General features: G+C 51.1%; 1 protein-coding gene across 1 annotated transcript; it reads left to right on the top strand.

Moving 5' to 3' along the window:
* Positions 1-789: 789 nt before the first annotated feature.
* VAMP3 (vesicle associated membrane protein 3) lies at positions 790-10,878 on the top strand. Its single transcript, XM_063145347.1, has 5 exons — positions 790-877; positions 4,125-4,206; positions 7,491-7,649; positions 8,948-8,999; positions 10,628-10,878. Coding segments are annotated over exons 1-5 (315 nt in total). The 5' UTR covers positions 790-875; the 3' UTR covers positions 10,648-10,878.
* Positions 10,879-13,196: the final 2,318 nt, after the last annotated feature.

Below are 13,196 nucleotides of genomic sequence, written 5' to 3'. Positions count from 1 at the left end.
GGAGGCATGATGGAGGCGCAGAGGGCCGTGCAGGCTGTGGCGAAAGTGGAGACGTTTTTCTCCCTCTCCCATAACCCCGGAACCCAACGGGCTCATCATCACCCGTGAAGCTGATGGCCGGGGGGGAGGGGTGGGGAGGAGAGGGGCAAGGTCAGACCCCCTTGCCAGAGGCGCAACGGGGTGGTGCTCCCTCACCCCCGGCTCCTTGCGTGCGGAGGGCGCAGAGCGTGCGCCTCTCTACCGGGGAGGGAGCCTCATTGAACTCAGCGGGACTTCCCGCTGCGTAGAGGCGCACAGCCCCGAGCCGGAAGGCTCCGGTGAACAAAGTGCTTTGCGAAAGGCGCCAAGTCCAAAAGTCCCCAAAAGGTTCGGGGACATGTCCGTATCGATGGTCGTTGCTCCGCCGCTGCACGCGCACACCGCTTCGGGAGGGGCGAACCACCACAGACGCGAGAGGCAAGGCGAAAAGCGACGACGCCAAGCTCCGATGAAACGGCGGCCGGGCGGGCGGGCAGTCAAGGCGGGCTCCTTGGCCTCGCGAGCGGCAGAGAACGCGGGGCCGGCGGCTCGGCTTCTCCGGCCGGGCCGGGCCGGGCCGGGCCGGGCCGGGAGCAACCCCCCCAGCGGCGGCGGCAACAGCCGCCGCCCTCCGGGGCTGGAGAGGGCGAAGGCGAGCCGCCTCCCACAGCTGCGCGCGCGGCCGCCGAGCCCAAGGCGGTTCTCGGGGCCCCGCCTTCGCCTTCGCCCCCGCCCCCGCGGGAGGGGCTTCCCAGCTGGCCCAGCCCCTCCCCTCCCCGCAGCCCCAGCGCAAAAGCCCCGGGGCGGCGTACCGTGAAGGCAGCGGCGGCGGCGGGACGAGCGCAAAGTTTGCCAGCATGTGAGTCCCGGAGGGGAGGGGAGCGGAGCGGAGCGGAGGGGCGCGCCCCCGGCCGGGCCCCACCGGCGCAGGCCCCGGCCCTTCCGCGCATTTTCGCTTTCGCCCCGAACGGCCCCTCCCGCTCGGCAGGCGCGGCTCGAGGCCCCCGAGCTGGCGGCGGTGACGGCCCCTCTGCCGGGGCAGGGGTCCCGGAACCGGCCGGGAAGCGCGCCGGGAGCGGTGCGGCGGAAGGGCGGCTCCACCCCAGCAGGCAGCCTTGTTCTCCTCCTGCTGCTCATCTCCGCCCTGCCCGGGAGGGGGGCGGTGGGGGGTCTCGCCTCTCCCCTTCCCTTTCGGAGCGCACCTTTCAGCGCCGTCCTGGGGCTCCGCCGGCAGCCCAGCCGAATGCAGGCAGCAGGCAGCGGGACTCGCTCCCGAGGGCCCGAGCGGGAGCGGCTCTCCCGGTGCCCCCCCCCCCTCGCCCAGCCCCTCCCGGTGGGTGCTGGGACCTGCTGGCCTCAGAGCCAGCGGCGCTTCTCAGCCCCGCCTGCCAGGAGCACGAAGTCGGGGGGGGGGGAGCTCTTCTTTACCTCTGAGGAGCCCCCGCCGCTGCGCCCCTGGAGTTGGATCCGGGCGCTGGAAGAACGTAGCGCGCGCTCGAGCCCAGCAGAAGGGCAGCCTTGCAACGGGCGCCCCATGGGCCTGCGACGGCGCCCTGGAGATCCGGAGCCCTCCAGGGTGAGCGCAGCCAGCCTGCCTGCCTGCCTGCCTGCCTTTCCCCAAACCAGTATGGCCCCAGCAACAGCCGCACTGGCCCTACCTAGCAAGTTCTAGTAGTGCCGTTTCCCGCTTCAAGCAAGTGTCCGGCACGTCCGAAGGCCTCCTCGTTTGGAGTTTCGCCCAGCAACAGTTGCTAGACTGGCCAGACTGTGCCTGACCCATCGCAGCTGGGCTCCCCGTCACTTCTGACAGCCATCCTGCGGCTGGTTCTCTTTGTGGGCGCGAGGAAGGAAGGAAGGGGCTGATGCTGCAGATCCGAGGCGCGTTGGCAGAGTGTCCGTTGGCACAGTGTCCGGCAGGGCTTCCTCCTGAGAGTAACTGTGTGTCAGCGTTGCAGCGGTAACTTCGGACACATTCATCAGACAATAGGTCCCATTGGACACCCATTATTATTATTATTATTATTATTATTATTTATATAGCACCATCAATGTACATGGTGCTGTACAGATAACACAGTAAATAGCAAGACCCTGTAAACCTGCGTCAGATTGTGCTACACTGTCAGTTTCATCTCTATTATGATTTATTTACTGTATTTATACACCGCCCCATAGCCGAAGCTCTCTGGGCAGTTTACAAAGAATAAAAACGATGAACATTAAAAATCAATATATACAAAATTTAAAACAATAAAAGCTGAAAATACCCTAGTTTAGTGCTTTCAGTGGGTGTGGATTTCTCCACCCGGGAATTTTATCTGCGCACACAATGCTTGTTTGTAGCAAGGGAAGTTTGGGACTTCACTCTCAGGAACTAGGAAGTGGTTGTTTCCCCTTCTGTTAACTAGGAACTGTTTGCTGAGGTGGGGCTGCTGTGGTGTCGCCATATAAAGGATCACGGAAAAGCAGTTGGCAAACGTTAAGCAACAAAAACTTTAGTGAATCGGTACGGGCAGATCTTGGTTGCAGCTGAAGGCCACCCTCAGACTTGCAGTTTTGGGTCTGGGGGTTAATAGGGAAAGAGGTGTGGTGCTGCCTGTCTCCCCCTCCAACCTCTCGCTTCTTAAGTGGCATGTATCACAACAAGGCTCCTGGATTGAGGCTTTAATTAATATACACATGTATTTTCATTCAGTTGGTTAAAAGGCAGGCAGTTCATCAACGTTAAAGTGCAAAGTCCTATGCATGTTGAGACAGGAACAAAACCTACAACTCCTGGCATTCCCCAGCCAGCCAGGGATTGCACCCTAAACGCCGTAATTGATTGATGGCCCTAAAGAAAATGAGGTCGAGTAGAGATAGAAGGTTTTGTCTCAAACTTTAAACACTCTCAGTCGCTAACTGGTTTAAAACTTAACTGGCAAAATTCTGCTTTTCAGCCCCTCCTCCTCTCTGTCCCCTTCCCCTGTTGTTCCTCGTGGTTTTAATTTTTAAAGGCTAAAGTTTCTAAATGGAGCTGTTTTACAAAAGTTAAGGGCCTTTTTCCAGACTCCAGTATCCAATTAGATGAGGATGCTAATTTAATAGTGAATATGCTGCCTGAATTCTTGACCGTCAGCAGTAGTAGTGAAAACCGTTGCCGTGTGTAGCAGCGGCCCTGGGGTCAAAAGCAGCTCTATAAAAGCAGAGGACGCGTTTCCTATAAGCAACTTACAGCTGGCACTGCTGTTAAGGCATGTTGTCTTGCATGCCTCATAGCCTTCCCAGGGCAGGGATGGAGATCAGGTAGTCGCACACACACACACATATTGTTGGAATACCGCCCCCATTATCCCTCACCATTGGCTGTGCTTGCTAGGGCTATTGGAAGTGGTAGGCCAAGACATTTAGAGGGACAAAAGATTAGGGATTAATCTCAGGTGAGGCTGCTGGAGGACTCTTCTTGAGGGGGAGAAGTGTGTGTATGGGAGAGGGGGGGTCCCCCTCATACTGATATGGCAAGCGTGTTGTCTCCTTGAGAGACAATAAACAGCCTGTGGGTTCTGCGAAGGTATCACTGAGTCTGCAACTGTGGTGCAAATCAACGAAGTGAAACTAAACTATGTTGATCTGAATTGTGAAAACAGTTGAAATATGCGCTTCATTTAGCATAAACCAGGGCTAACAAAAGCCACCCGGCCGAGAAGTATAAGGGCGACCAGCTGACCCAAAAGCACAGGTGGCACTCGTGTAATGTTCAGCCTAGATTTCTCCTGCCCCCGCTTCTGAATGTTCTGTTTCACATCTGCCACCCCTGCATGGGTGTCCACTGGTGCGGGCAGAAAACTGTCTACCTGTGTAGTTGTGTCAGAGAAGTCACGTATGGACACAGTGATGAGAATGTGTCTTTCATTTATCTTAAATTGTAGGTACCAGGTAGGTTGGCATGTGTGCGTGTGTGTTGTTTAAACAAATTGTTGTAAGCCACCTTGGGAGGGCTTCTGCGCTGAAAGTCGGCCAAGAAATGTTTTAAATAAGAAAAATTAAATGAATGAATGAGCAAAGAAAAACACTTGATCGTGGCCACAACTCCAGAAATAGCCATTTTGGCCTTCTCTACCCTGCAGGTCAACCAGCGGTCCCACGGGAGCGGCCTCTGCCCCTGGCAGCAACCGCCGTCTTCAGCAGACGCAAAACCAAGTTGATGAGGTACGTACGGCCGTGGTGTCCCATTGAGACCCCAGGAAGGCTGATGAAACTGGCTTTGCCTTCCCTTTTCTCCGGAATGAGCGGGGCTCATCCTCTCCTTGCTGACTTTCTCTTCCCAATTGCTTACGGGTGGAGCTGCAAGAAGCTGCTTATTGTGGCACGCCTGCTGTGCAGAAAAGGGCAACCCACAATGATCCGGGGCTGGAGCAGATGAGGGGAGGTTACCACTGCTGGGATTGTTTAGCTTGGGGAAAAAGGAGGCCAAGGGAGCGTGCAAAAGGAGGCCTGGTGTGGAGAATGTGGATAGGGAGACATTTTCTCCCTCTCCCAACGGGGTCATTATCCCATGAAGCTGATGGGTGGGAGGTTCAGGACAGATAAAAGGAAGTACTTTGCACTGTACATAGTTAATTAAACTATGGAATTCACTACCACAAGATGTAGTGATGGCCACCAATTTGGATGGCTTTAAAAGGGGGGGATGAATTCCTGGAGAAAGAGAAGGCTATCAATGGCTACTAGTCCTGATGGCTATGTGCTACCTCCAGTATCCGAGGCAGTAAACCTGTGTGCACCAGTTGCTGGGGAACATGGGTGGGAGGGTGCTGTTGAGCCATGTCCTGCTTTGTTGGTCCCTGGTCAACAGCTGGTTGGCCCCTGTGTGAACAGAATCCTGGACTAAATGGGCCCATGGTCTAATCCAGCATCAGGGCTCTTCTTATGTTCTCTTAGCTGTGTGATGCTTTGACAAAGGTGTGAAACCTGCAAGGGAGCATGCAGCTGCTCCCTACTGTGGGTGTGGGTGTAAAGCCCCTGTCCCCTCTTAAGTGCTGAACTAACTGGACATCTGCAAATGTGTCAGTTTCAGGTACTGTTGGTAAGAAAGGGGGCTTGCCTTCATCTCTCTATTGTTGTTTTTTGACCTTAGAAGATGTTCTGCTGTTCCATTTGTAAATATTTTCTGTTATAAAAAGATGTAGCCTTTGCACGGGTGGTTGATATCCATTGGGATTGGTGGGGTGGAGGACAAGAGGTAGCCAGTGAGAGGTGCAGCTAGAGCCGGCTGCAGGGAAAGCTAACTGACTTGGGTGCTGTCCCTGTTCTCCTCCCTTGTGGTGACAGCAAGAACACTTAAACACTGCTATGCAAAACACCTGATTAACAGCAGACCAAAGCAAGGCTTCAAGGCTCCACTTAGCATCCCCCTCCCAACACACACACACACACACACACACACACCCTCCAATAGGTCTTCTTTCAGTTGCATGATCTTTTTACATGGAATTTCCCACAAAACACCATCACATCTACATGGACAGAACTGTAAGATTTCCATATCCTGCATTTTCCAGCAGCACCATGGTGCAAAAACATGGAGTTAAGGCATGGTTGGGGAGTGCCTTTTGATACGAGGGCTGAATGTCATTTCGGGGAAGCTCTCAGGAGCTACATTCCAGTGGTGGGAGGAGCCAAAGGCAAAAGTGGGCAGGACCGAAGGCAAAAAAAGGTGAAGCTGAAGTACCAAATCTGCTGGCCTTTCATTGGCTTAAAGTGCTTCCTGCCTGTAACAGCCTTAGGAAAGGCATTTCAACATGGGAGAAAAACTGCATAAAATCTGGGAAACCACCCCATAATAAGCAGGTGGAACCCCAGGTGGGGCGGATTGGGCTCCTTGCACCTCTGATCTAAGCAGGGATCTTTATAGTTTGTAAAATCTTGTGTTTAGATTAAAAAACATCAGGATGGGTGAACCTTGGCTTAGCAGCAATTCATGTGAAAAGGACTTTAGTGTCTTAGTGGATCACAAACTTGAATATTGTCAGACTATCTTGTCTTGAGATTATTAGTGTTTGGTCATGTACTTGTGTGGAGATTCAGAATAATGGTTTAATCAAATCACAGCAAAGTTAGATGCTTCATGACTTGATTCGGACACAGCGATCAGGAACTAGGCGTGAATATAACTCAGGCAGAGTCACATACTTCCAAGGTGTTTCATGATTAGTGATAAGTGCGGTCACCAGGCAGAGGGCCCCAGCTCTCCTGCCTTAGCAAGGTTTGAGGAAAGGAATCCATCATATTATTCATTGCATTTATTACATTTCTATTCCACCCAATAGCCAAAGCTCTCTGGGTGGCATACAAAGGTTAAAAACCTTAAAAACAGACTACTGGGCAAAAACTTCAGCTACAAAAATACAGCAGACACATACATGTCTAAACAATATCCCATGTCCTGATTAAAACCTATCATACCTGGGAGCAGAGAAATGTATGAACCTGGCACCATGAGGATAACAAAATTGGTGCCAGGCGGGCCTCAGTGGGGAATTAATTCCATAATTGCGGGGGAACCACCAAGGCCCTCTCCCTGATCCAAGAGAGGTGCTCCATCAGAAGGGTTGGCTTGACATACAAAGTCATCAGAAGCTGTGACAGTTCCAATTGTGCAAACTAGCTGTCTGGAAGAGAAACCAGAAGCATCTAGTGCACAACGCGTTGCAAATGGGTGTACGGTGTGGCTACGGGCCCTTTGCCATGGTGAGTGTGCCCAAGGATTAGCCACAGATGGGGACAAGCGTCCATGAGTTGCCCACAACCTGTGTCTAGCTCCCTCAGCCCTTTATCCCTGGCTGCCTGGAACAGTGGAAGGCAGGGCAGCCCTTCCTGCTTAAGCTGGTGCGGGGGGGACGACACGACCAGCTGCAGACAGGCAGGAAGTGTAGTCATGGTGCAGGGGGCGGGGTGGGGAGACACACTAGTTTTGCTTCTTCCGCTGGCTCCTCTCCCACTGCCTAATGCAAAGCCCAGTGATAAACTGGGCCTTCTCACTCTGAAACAGAACAAGGATGTCACCATCTCTCTGCCTGAACAAATACAGGGGAATGGGACAGGATACCTGCGTAACAGTGTCCTGTTAACCTTCTAAATGTCACATTACCGCTATGCGTGCATCAACTTTGCGCATCTGTATCAAAACACGCTTCCCTATTGCCGGCCCCGTTTATTAAGTAAATAAGCTAACAAACAGGTATGCTAAGTATACCTGTTCGTTAGCTGACTTTTCAGGTGGTATCACGAGAGCAAATGCGGGAAAAGGTTTCGGAAAGGTCTGTGGTACAAAATAGGGCTCCCCTCCAATTTTTGTTTTGTTTTGTTTTGTTCCGGTATTTGACCTCATTCACAAGATATTGTACAGTTCCACTTACAAACTTCTATAAATACTTTGTGCAATAGAAAGATGTTGCAGGAGCGGCTGGTAAGGGTTCATGCTGACTTTTCAGGTGGTGGATATCATGAGAGTCAACGTGGACAAGGTCTTAGAAAGGGACCAGAAACTGTCTGAGCTGGACGACCGTGCTGACGCCTTACAAGCCGGAGCATCCCAGTTTGAGACCAATGCAGCTAAGCTGAAGAGGAAGTACTGGTGGAAGAACTGCAAGGTAACAGGGGAGCTGGAGGGCTGCCTTGGGCCACTGGTCCATCTAGCCCAGGGTGGTAAGAACCCCGAGCTTGGAAGCCATGGCGGGTTCTGGGTTTCAGGCAGGGGCTTTTTCATCACCACCACCACCACCGCCCCAGCCCTACCTGAAGGGACTGCCGGGGATTGAACCTGGGGCCTCCTGTGCACAGAGCAGGATCTCTTCTCCCACTGAACTCTGGGCCTTCCTGGGTCCTGCTCTTCATGTGAAAGTCTTAAAACATAGGGAAGTCACCTCTTGTTAGGGGGATCCCACTGGGGGCGCTGAAGAGTGCCGAAGGATGCCCCCTCCCATCACCCATGTTTGCCTGTATTCTGCCTCCACGCATGCAGGATGTTCTGACTGTACATCCTCTCTTTCCCTAGGCACCCCCACCCCCCGCCGCCAAAAAAACCCCATTTCCCTTTCTCTGCTCTGCCATTTTAAGTTGCTTATAGACTTGAATATGGAGTGAAACTTGGACTAGACTCCACATGCAAGGAGAGATCTGGCTGATCCTAGACTTGTGCCCTTCAGATAGGTGTAAACTGTGGCAAGGAGGGGGCTGGAATTCAAATGGCAGCTGAGCACTGTCCTACCATAGAATAGTAGAGTTGGAAGGGTCCTGTAAGGCCATGGAGTCCAACCCCTTGCTCAATGGAGGAATCCACCTCAAAGCATCCCACTTCAAAAGTTCTCCACAACTCTGCTTTCCTCATGCTAATGGCCACTGTTGGGTGGGGGAAGGATGTAGGCAGAGGCCACTTCAGCCTGGGTTTCTGAATCACACTGGGCTTAAGGTACAGTACGCCTCTTCTTTTCTTCTCAGGGTCCTGTCTACAAGGTGAAGGGGTGTGTGTGTTGGTAGTGGGGGGAACCTCTCTTCCTAGGCAGGGTGGCCTCCTCCAGTTTCCATTTCATGCTGCAGCCCTTTCACTTGTGCCAACAAATGTCCATTGGTTGTAGTTGACTCCTGTGAGAAGCCAAGGATGGAGGCCATTTGGTTTTACTCAGTAACAATTAATGCTCCAATTTTACAAGATATGAAGAGGTTAAAGTCTCATATGTATGGGAATATGGTCTTGTTTCCTTGATTATTTTTGCAATGTTGTCATCTTTTAAATAGTAAAACCACAAGTCACAAACTATGTTTCACATGTGTTGAATTCTTGCAAGACTTTTACACGAAATAAAGACAAAATGGAGGAGTATAGATTAAACCTGCAAGTTCTGAGAGCTGTCTCCATAAGTTAAAAAACCCTCTTTGTTTTTCTTGTCAGATGTGGGCCATCTTGATCGCAGTGGTGGTCGTTCTCTTAATCATCATCATTGGTAAGTTACAACGAGGTGTGGAACAACATAACCAGAAGTATTCCTTGGGACTGGAGCCCCTTTTCTCCTGTGCTTTATCCAGGGAGCCTGGTTCTATAGAACCATTGAGTCTGAGTTACCTTATATGCCCCAAGGACAGATTGCAGCCCTCTGTCTCAGTTGCCATCTTGGCCATTGTAAAATGCTGCTTTCCCACTGGAAGGTCCTTTGTGATGACATTGGTTGGCTTTTTCCCCCCAAGGGAAGTAATTCAGGATTTGTAATCAAGGCACTTTGAGAGCCAGACTATCTAGGATTTTACATATTCTGTGTGTGTCCCAGAGATTCATGGTGGATGCATATGTATTACAATCTGATCTTAAAGTTCCATGTAAGAACATCAGAAGTGCCCTTATGCTGGAGCAGACCAAGGATCCATCTAGTCCAGAACTCTGTTCACACAGTGGCCAACCAGCCATCGGCCAGGGATCAACAAGCAGGACATGGTGCAACAGCACCCTCCCACCCATGTTCCCCAGCAACTAGTGCACACGGGCTTATTGCCTCGAATACTGGAGAGAGTACACAACCATCAGGGCTAGTAACCAGTGATAACCTTTGCCTCCAGGAATTTATCCAACCCTCTTTTGAAGCCATCCAGATTGGTGGCCATCACTACATCTTTTGGTAGTGAGTTCCATAGTTTAACTATGTGCAGTGTGAAGAAGTCCTTCCTTTTATTTGTCCTGAATCTCCCACCAATCAGCTTCATGGGATAATGGCCCCATTGGGTTCTAGTATTTTGAGAGAGGGAGAAAAATGTCTCCCCATCCACATTCTCCATACCATGAATAATGTTGTACACCTCTATCATGGCTCCCCTCAGTCTCCTCTTTTCCAAGCTAATCCCAGCTGATGTAACCTTCCTTCATCGGGGAGATGCTCCAGCCCCTTAATCATTTTAGTTGCCCTTTTCTGCGCTTTTCCCAGCTCTATAATATCCTTTTTTAATATAATATCCTTTTGCGGTGACCAGAACTGTACACAATATTCTAAGTGTGGTCGCACCATAGATTTGTATAAGGGCAGTATGATACTGTAAAATGGCTGGAAGAAATCCCTGCAAGATTTTATTGCCTAACCGTATCAGCTCAAATAGATTATTATAACTATTCGGGGTGGGGGTGGGGGTGCAGGTTTATAAGGGAGACAGAGTTATGTGGTAATGTGTAAGAGTCCCCAGGAATACCTCTGCCCTGATCCGCTTAGGTGGTGCCTTGGCTTTCTTGAGGCTCAGAGGTAATGATATCATAAGTGGGGTGGGGGCAGTCTGATTTATGTGGTGTAAGTCAAAACAACGTCTGGCTTTGTAGACCAAAGCTCTTACTCCAAATCCATCTCTAGAAGATCATCAGAAGCCCCTGCAGAACATGCTCTGAGGTGAGGTGGATCACAAGGTTGGTGCATTCTGCAGCATCCAACTTTGCTTGTTGTTAAGTGTCAAAGTATGATAAATCTATTAAGTCAAGTTAGGTTCTTTCTTTAAGGAAACACTCTGCTAACCAGGCATAGTTTTGGAGGCCTCTGCAACAAAAATAATAAACTACTGTTCTCTGCTTTTTTTCTTTTTCTTCACTTACAAAATATAGTTTGGAGCGTGTCTTCATGAACTGCCAGAGAAAACACTGAAGCTGTGTCAACAAGAAACGTCGGTTTTCTACACATAACTTGCTGAATTGCCCAAGCTTTCCTACGGATATGCACAAATCAAACATTGTTTTGGATAGAAATGTTAACGCTGTGTAGTTTATTGACTGTGTGCCTTATTTAAATGAAGTGCTTCAACTTGTAAATGCAATTAAGACTGGTTGAGGCTTCTAAGAGCTGTGTGAACTTGAGAGAAGAAAAATTTAAGACTTCATAATTTCATGATCTATAGAGTATTGAAACAACCACTTTCTGGATATATATTTTTTTAATAGATCGTTTGGGGCCTGTCCTCATTTGTGCCTTCCTGAGAGAAATTATTCTCTCACTCACAATTGTGCCATATTGAACAGCTACTGCCTTAATTGGGTAATACCTGTTTATTGATTTGGAGAGAACTGGCCGTTATGAGCAAGTACTGTCCATCTCACACTGCTCTGAGACTAGTGAAGTTGTACACACTGAGCACATAAAATAACCACCAAGACATCTTGGCTGTATTTAGGACAAAAACATAGTATGGTTTCTGCCCTTCTCACAGTAAACTGCCACTAAGTGCCTTATTGCTCGGGCCTGAACAAACACCACAAAAGTATTCTTAAGCTTTTTTTAATTCTGAGTGCACTAAAGTTTCTGGGGTTGTTCTGGCAAAACTAAGGCTGTAAGAAACACTTCCCTCCGCAAACCAACGAGATGTTTTTTTTAATTACGGATGGCAGAGAGCTCACCGTCTTCTCCCATCCTTCAAAGCGCACCTGGTGTACCTCAGTCCTGTAGGGAACAAGGCTCACACAATCGCTTCCCTTTGCCATTACCTCACTTTTCTCTTATCTCTTGCACTCCTGGTGAAGCTTCTCCAGCTTGGAGACCTAAATTGGAGACATAAACGATAGCAGGAGAATTGGTCCTGCAAACTGTTTTACCAGCGTGGCCAAACATGTGCAGTGCTACGTTTTCTTATAACTGTAACAGAAATTATTAGGAAAGCCTGAACACTTGTAATATTTGTAACCTGGTAGTTTTGAAGGCGGGGAGGGGGGACGCTTGCCTGTCTGCAGGGTGAAAATGAGCATTATGATTTAAAACTCCTGGGGTTTTGCACTTCCTTTATAAATAACAAATGATTGCTCACGTGTTGCTATCAGTGCTGTTACTAACTGTCTGAACTTTGAGCTTAGCCCAAAGCTTAGCTCTGGAACCTAATAATCATATTTTTTCCTAATACTCAGTCTTAATTACTGCTTTCTGGGTAATTGTGGGGGGCGGACCACGTTCCTCTCACCAACATCCAAGCGCTGCTAGCAGGGGAAGAGAAGCCCTCCTTGCAATTGTTTAATAAAAGTGGATTCTAAGTCTCTTCTGTTATCTTCTCTTGTACTGCTGAACGATTTATTTTTTTATTATTGTGTTGGGGGGGGGGGGGTGAATTCCAAATATGCAGACAAATAAAAATACAGTAAATTTAAACCTAATTCATTGATTTATAATAAACAAACTAAGTAACAAATATAAATGATTGTGAGAGACGGGAGACCATTCCACGCGTTCCCCTCACAGATAACTGCATGACTGGCATCATCGTGACAAGCTCCGCCTAAGGCCTTCCCCGCCCCCCGCTGGGCCTGCAAAGGGCCACATCGCGCCTCCCTCACCAGCCTCGTCCTCGAATCGCGCGCCAGCGCCGTGCCGCCCTGCGCAGGCGCGGCCACGAGCAGCCCCGCCCTTCGCGATTCAGAGCCCGCGCGCACGCGCAGCGTCCGAGAGGGCCCCGCCCATGCCGAGTCCGGCGGGGGCGGGGCCTCGCCCAGCACGAAAACAAGACCTCCCGCGGGCTCCTGCCGGCCCCGACCAATGGGGGCCCCGGAGAGCAGCCCGGCCCTGCCTCGCCCCGCCCCTTTGCCCAGCCGGCCAATCGGAGCGCGACTCGGGAGGCTCGCTAGCCAATGGCCGCGTTGGGCGGGGCCTCCCTCACGTTGCGCGGCTGTGTGAAAGTGTGAGGCGAAGAAAGGGCCGGAGAAGGAGGCGGACCGGCGGCCGAGGGTGAGCGAGGGAGCGATATGAGGGGCGGCCGGAGCCTCCCTCCCTTCCTCCCCCTCTGGAGTGACTGTAGCGCAGAGGCTCCTCCTCTCGGAGGGGGGGGGGGCGCTTGAGGACTAGCAGCTTGGAGGGGCCGGGGGGAGTCTGCGTTCAAGACTCCTAATTGAGGGGGAGGCGGTATGTAAGGAGGTGGGATTCGGACTTCGTTGTTGCTAATTGCCCCTCAAGGAGGACCTTTCTAGGGAGCGCATGTGCAGAGTTCCCTCTCTGGGCCCTTCCCCAACCTGGTGCCCCTGGAGTGCAGTTCCCATCGTCCCCAGCCAGGCTGCCCCATTGGAACTTGCATCCCATCCCACGGGTGGGGCAGCAGCACGTCGGGCCTCCAGCCCCTGGCCCCATGCTTGATCCTCTGGCCCTTTGACCCCCCCGGTGGGGAGGGGGGCCAGCAGATTGGGGAGGGTCTTCCTTCTCCCA

This window comes from Elgaria multicarinata, chromosome 20 (genome assembly GCF_023053635.1).
Source record: "Elgaria multicarinata webbii isolate HBS135686 ecotype San Diego chromosome 20, rElgMul1.1.pri, whole genome shotgun sequence".
Lineage (NCBI taxonomy): Eukaryota > Metazoa > Chordata > Lepidosauria > Squamata > Anguidae > Elgaria > Elgaria multicarinata.
The sequence above is the reverse complement of the archived record's forward strand: the minus strand, read 5'-3'. Positions and strand labels throughout refer to the sequence as shown.